The sequence below is a fragment of the Enhydra lutris genome, unplaced genomic scaffold, assembly GCF_002288905.1.
Source record: "Enhydra lutris kenyoni isolate GAN:26980312 unplaced genomic scaffold, ASM228890v2 scaffoldscaffold34, whole genome shotgun sequence".
Taxonomy (NCBI): Eukaryota; Metazoa; Chordata; class Mammalia; order Carnivora; family Mustelidae; genus Enhydra; species Enhydra lutris.
The window spans coordinates 10,891,270-10,897,780 of NW_019154118.1; the positions used below are offsets into that span (position 1 = coordinate 10,891,270).

The 6,511-nt window shown below is 38.6% G+C and overlaps 1 protein-coding gene across 1 annotated transcript; it reads right to left on the minus strand.

Moving 5' to 3' along the window:
* Positions 1-207: 207 nt before the first annotated feature.
* LOC111153999 (putative olfactory receptor 10D4) lies at positions 208-1,146 on the minus strand. The gene has a single exon (XM_022513349.1). It carries the CDS (start codon positions 1,144-1,146, stop codon positions 208-210), a length of 939 nt encoding a protein of 312 aa, XP_022369057.1.
* Positions 1,147-6,511: the final 5,365 nt, after the last annotated feature.

The following is a 6,511-nucleotide window of genomic DNA, read 5'->3' on the forward strand; positions in this document are numbered from 1 at the left end:
TAAAAAATTTTTAAAAAAGAGAGACAAAAAAAGATTTTGTTGAATAAACAATTATATAAACATATATATGCACATAAATCATACCAGAATCTTTCAACCTCACCTACTTATCCCAAACCTCACTTGGCAATCACTCCAACTCTAAGGGACAAGTTGCCCCAGATAAATGTAAGACCAAGTTGTAGGGACAGAGCATGACCTGAAAGGTTATGCCCAACAAGTAGGTACTCCTTGGATTAGTGCTTTTCTCAGAGCCAACTTCACATCCTTGTTTCTCAAGGTGTATATCAAAGGATTCAGGGAAGGGGTAACAATATTATTCAACACCTGAACCACAGAATCCAGCCAGGGGCTGGAGGCAGGCCAAAGATAAATGAGGACCACGGGTCCATAGAAGAGCAGGATGGAAGTCAGGTGGGCACTGCAGGTGGAGAAGGCTCTGTGCCGGCCTGCTGAGGAGCTGATTTTCAATATGGAGATAACAATGCGAGTATAAGAAGCGAAGATAAGAAGAAAACACAAGAGTGCCACAACACCTACATTGGTGAAACTCACAGTCTGAGCTAGAGAGGTGTCTGCACAGGCCAGGGGCAGCACCACCGGGATATCACAGAAGTAACTGTCCACCTCATTGGGGCCACAGTAGGGCAACTTAAAGATGAGGAACGTGAGGACAGATGCATGCAGACAGCTCCCCATCCAGGTGCCTAGTGTCACGACGGTGCACACCCTGGGGTTCATGATGACTGTGTATCTCAGGGGGTGGCAGATGGCTGCAAAATGGTCATAGGCCATCACGGTGTACAGGAAACACTCAGTGCAGCCTAGGAAGTGGTAGAAGAAGAGTTGGCAGGCACAGCCCTGGTAAGAGATGGTCCAGCTTTGCCCCATGAGGGAGAGCATCATTTGGGGGGAACTCACGGAAGGGAAAAATATGTCAAACACAGACAGGTTTCCCAGGAAGAAATACATGGGGGTGTGCAGGGTGGAGGAAGTGAGGATGGCCAGAAGAATGAGCAGGTTCCCCAGAAGAGTGAGCAGGTAGAAGGCCAGAAAGAAGACAAAGAGCACATTTTCCAGCCCTTTTGTGTAAGGGATTCCCATCAGGAGGAACATGGTTACAGGAGTGTGATTCCTCATCTCCATGCCTAGTCAGTCCTGAAAGAGCAAAGAATGGCCTTGCTGAGATGAACTTTTCCCCCAAAACTAATATCTTCAAAGAATTCACTGGAAACTGAGACTTCTGTTACTACAAAAGGGAGTCAGTCCAAGTCTGTCACTAATCAATGCGTGACATGAGTTAAGTCTTTTGTTTATTTTTCCTGTTTTCTTCTATTACTTCCTCAAGATCTCTAAGATTTATATGCTTACCAGACTTGCTTAGTTTAGAACACTTTAGAACCTTAATTTCCATTAATTTTTTCCTTGCATTTTTTTTTTTTAAGATTTTCTTTGTTTGAGAGAGAGAGAGAGCATGAAGAGGGGGAGAGGGAAAGGGAGAAGCAGGTGTCCCACTGAGCAGGGAGCCTACACAGGGCTGGATCCCAGGACCCTGGGATCATGACCTGAGCCAAAGGCAGACACAACTGACTGAGTCATCCAGGCGCCCTCCATTATTTTTTTTTCTTTTTAAAACCTATCTCTATTGATTTTATTTGTTTTTATTATATATAATAAATATATAATATTTAAGTAACTCCAAGAATTAATTATTTAAGGGGTTTATACATCTCATAATTATCATCTCTATAACTCTTTAAAACAAACACATTAGGTTCCTTCTTTTTTAAAATTTTATTTAATTCAGTTACTTAACATATAATGTATTATTTGTTTCAGGAGTACAGGTCTATGATTCATCAGTCTTATATATACTCAGTGATCATTACAATACATACCCTCCCCAATGTCCACCACCCAGGTACCCCATTCCTCCTTCCTCCTCCGCTCCAACAACCCTCAGTATGTTTCCTATAATTAAGAGTCTCTTATGATTTGTCTCCCTCTTCATCTTGTTTCATTTTTTTCATCTGGTTTCATCTTGTTTCATTTTTTTCCTCTCTTCCCTTATGATCCTGTTTCGTTTCTTAAATTCTACATATCAGTGAGATCGTATGATAATTGTCTTTCTTTGATTGATCTACTTCACTTAGCATAGTACCCTCTAGTCCAGCCACATCGTTGCAAATGGCAAGATTTCATTTCCTCCTTTTTTTTTTTTTAATTCAGTAGGCTCCACACCCAGCATGGAGCCCAAAGCTAGGCATGAACTCATGAACCTATGATCAAGACTGGAGCTGATATCACAAGTCAGACACAACTGACTGATGCACCCAGGTGTCCCAAAATATACACATGTTAAGAAAAGATAAAGCTATAATGAGCCTCTGTGTATACCATCTCATTTTGATTTCCTAGAATTGTTTGTGACAAAATCTTAAGAGTCATTAAAGTAACAATTAACGAAATAGCCCAAGATTGTATCTTTATATTAAGTGTTTTTCCTATACTTCCTGTATCATTAATTCATTCAACAAGTATCTGTTGAAGAAATTCATTTGTCGGGGCGCCTGGGTGGCTCAGTGGGTTAAGCCTCTGCCTTTGGCTCAGATCATGATCCCAGGGTCCTGGGATCAAGCCCCACATTGGGCTCTCTGCTCAGTGGGGAGCCTGCTTCCTCCTCTCTCTCTCTGCCTACTTGTGATCTCTGTCTGTCAAATAAATAAATAAAATCTTTAAAAAAAAAAAAAAGGAAGTTCATTTGTCACCCAGTCAGTCAGTTTCAAAAGACTACCATACATATGGTTTTTACATGAGTTTATGAATATATGATTTACACATTACATATGAATATCAGTATATAAATTTGTAAGGAGAAATAAAACACCATATTTACTGGAAAGCATGTGTTAGTGGGTCAGCTTATTTGTTTCCAAAGTAATAATAATCTACATTCAAAGCAAAATACTCTTTCAGGGTTTTACTAAGTGTAGAGTTAAATCAGAGGGAAGAGGATGATTATAACCAAGTGTTCTGCTATAGTAATTTGATGCACTTTTCTTTACCATATCAGCATACCTGTCAAGCAGGTCAAAATGTCCCTGTCAGATGTTCTTTCCTCCCCCCAGACCCAAGAGATATACTATCCACTTGTTCAACATCTACTTCTTATTTTCCAGTTTTATCAAGATATAGTTTACCTATTATAAAATTCAACAATTGTAAGTGTACAGTTTAAATATTTTTATTAAATTTATACAGTTGTACAGACATTGTCAAAATTAAGAATACTTCCATCACCCCCAAAATTTCCCTGGGGCCAACATGCAATCAATTCCCACTTCTATTCCCCTCCCCAGGAAACCAACCACTAATTTGCTTTTTGTCTCTACACATCTGTCTTTTTTAGAACTTTCATATAGATGAAATGAAATAATAGGTAGCCTTTTGAAGTTGGCTGTTTTCATTAGCCTAATGTTGTCAAGCTTCATCTAGGATGTAACATGTAAAAACAATTTGTCCTTTTTGTTGCCAACTAATATTCCAGAGTATGAAGATACCACATTTCATTTATCATTTCACTAGATGATGGGCATTTAGGGTTTTCTCAGATTTTTTTAAATTTAAATTCCAGTTAGTTAACATACAACATAATATCATTTGCAGGTGTACAATATGATTCAACACTTCCATACAACACCTGGTGTTCACAACAGGTGCACTCCTGAATCCCCATCACCTATTTAACCCAGCCCTGGCCCACCTCCCCTCTGGTAACCATCAGTTTGTTCTCTAAAGTTACGAGTCTGTTTCTTGTTTTGCCTCTCTCTTTTCTTCCCCTATGATTGTTTTGTTTCTTAAATTCCACATATGAGTAAAATCATATAGTATTTATCTTTGTCTGACTGACTTATTTTGCTTAATAAAATACTCTCTAGCTCCATCCACGTCTTATATATAGACCACACCACATCTTCTTCATCAATTTATCAGTCACTGGACATTTGGGCTCTTTCCATAACTTGGCTCTTGTTGATAAGGTTGCTCTGAACATCAGGGTACATGTATCCTTTTGAATTAGTATTTTTGTATTGTTTGGGTAAATGCCCAGTACTGCAATTGCGGATTATAGGATTGTGCTATTTTTAACTTTTTGAGGAACCTCCATACTGTTGTCCAGAGTGGCTGCAACAGTTCTCATTCCCACCAAATCTCACCTTTCTCAACATCCTCACCAACACCTATTGTTTCCTGTGTTGTTAATGTTCCCAGCTTTGATTATGAATAATATCTCTATGAAAATTCCCATACAAATATTTTTGTGTATCCATTCCCTTTTCATCTATCCTCAAAGACTGTAAATTGTTTTTTGAGGTTTTGTTGAAATTCTCACAGTATCTTCTCTCTGATATTAGTGATAAGCCTCATAAAGTCTAAATGGTAGAATAATTTTGATAGACATCCAATGTCACCACTCAAATGTTTATTCTTATAGCTTACTCTTTCAAAGAGAGCTCTTTTCCTGATTGTTTGGGTCAGCCTTGAGCAGAACTTTATACAAAGAGGTCACATATAAGGACTGTCTAATATATTTCTGACATAAGTTCTTTCAAAAGAGCTTGAAGCCACAACAGCTTTTTGGAAGTTGAAGTACTTCACTTTGAACTATCAGCTATCACTGTGATGAAATTTGGGGTCCTCTCTGCTTTCCTCCGTAGTTACTCACACCACAGCAACAGATGAAGAAAGGGACCTCCATGCCTCACTCACTTGCTAACTGTTGAGCTATTATGGTACCACATGCCATAGAAACTGATAATCCCGCTAACACCTAGGGTAGGATGCATTACCCAAGTCAATATGTAAGCAAAAGGGAAACATAAACTAAATTCTTTGAGAAAGATTCCAGAGACAGAACAAAGGGGGAACCAAATGCTTTCACTGGGAAAAAAAAAATTAAGAAACATATTTGGCCACAGATCTGAGCCATATTTTTTTAAGGTTTATTTATTTATTTGAGAAAGAGAGAGCATGAGCTGGGAAAGGAAGAGGGGTAGAGGGAAAGAAGCAAGCAGACTCTCCACCAAATGGGAGCCAGACATGGGGCTCGATCCCAGGACCCCAGGTTCATGACCTGAGCCAAAGGGAGATGCTTAACCAACTGAGCCACCTAGGTACCCCAAGCCATATTTCTTAATTTAGTAACTACATAACTTAATTATCAGTAATCAAGTTGCTATTTTTATGTACTCAAACACCTTTGTCTTCATCTCAATTGTTTCTGGACTTGGGAGGGAAATCAAGAGTGTTGCCCCCCCCCCCCCGCCAACATCAATAAGTAGATTACACCCCAGGTTGGCAATTGCAAAAGAAATGGATCAAATTGTGGGCAGCCTGGGGCATGGGGGATCAATGAGGGTATAAGATGAATTTGTGAAAACTTTTGGGTGACAGTGAACTGACTTAACACATCTCACACTGTGTGACTATACTGAGTGCATATAAAAGACTATGACTGAGGTGTCAAAAAATGAAAGGAGTCTCTAGTCCAGCCATTCAGAGACATCTATTCCTTCCATAGGTTTAAGTGAGCTGAATTTTCCCAAAGGTAAGGGAAATGGTTTTCTAGACTCTGATTCAGAGACAGTAGTTGCTAGCTCTTTCATGGGTTTGAATACGGATAGAATTTCTCAGGTTTAGAACAGATCGCAGAAAGGACCTACTCTGCAAGAGAACTATGTGAGGTGAAATAGAGAGATGGAGAGATATTAGGTATAAATTTTTATCTCAGAAAGATTGTAGACTATTTGAGAAGATAGGCCATTCATTAAAATTGTTTCTTTTCCTTTTTAAAATAATGTTTATTTCAGTGAGGTTCCCTGTCAATGCAGAGCCTTCTTTTTCCTGAAAAACAGGAACACCAAGTAACTCCTCAACTTGCTTTAAAATATTTTGAAGAATATTCATCAGATTTCATTTTCTAAAGGTCCATTCCTTTCATTGCAAGGGCAGCATTTCAATTTATTTCACAGTGTCAGCTGGGACGACTGTTAGTGTTCAATTTCGTCAAATGTGGCATTACAGAAACAGAAACTGAATAATATATAGCAATATAGTTAATATCCCTAGTCTCTAGGCAAATGCTATGGGTTTCCTTTTTTGCTGAATTTTCTATCTTTCTTTATTCCTTGGTCCTTGTACTTTCACCTAGACTTGAGTCTTCACAGTCTCTTCTTTTTTTATTCAAAGCCTTTATTCCAATCATGTATTGTTTGTTCCAAGTCTGTCTTGCCCAATATGTTTTGTCCTCTGTAAGGACAGAGATTGTATCTATCTAGCATACTATCCATCCTCTTTGGATAGCACTATATCAATATATAAATAGTAAACTGCCAATAAATATTTGATGTTACCCTGATGGCCATCCTTCCGACTTAATTGTATTCTGGACTAGTCACTGATTGAAATATTAAATAATAACTTAAGAATCATGTAACTACCAAAATGATGA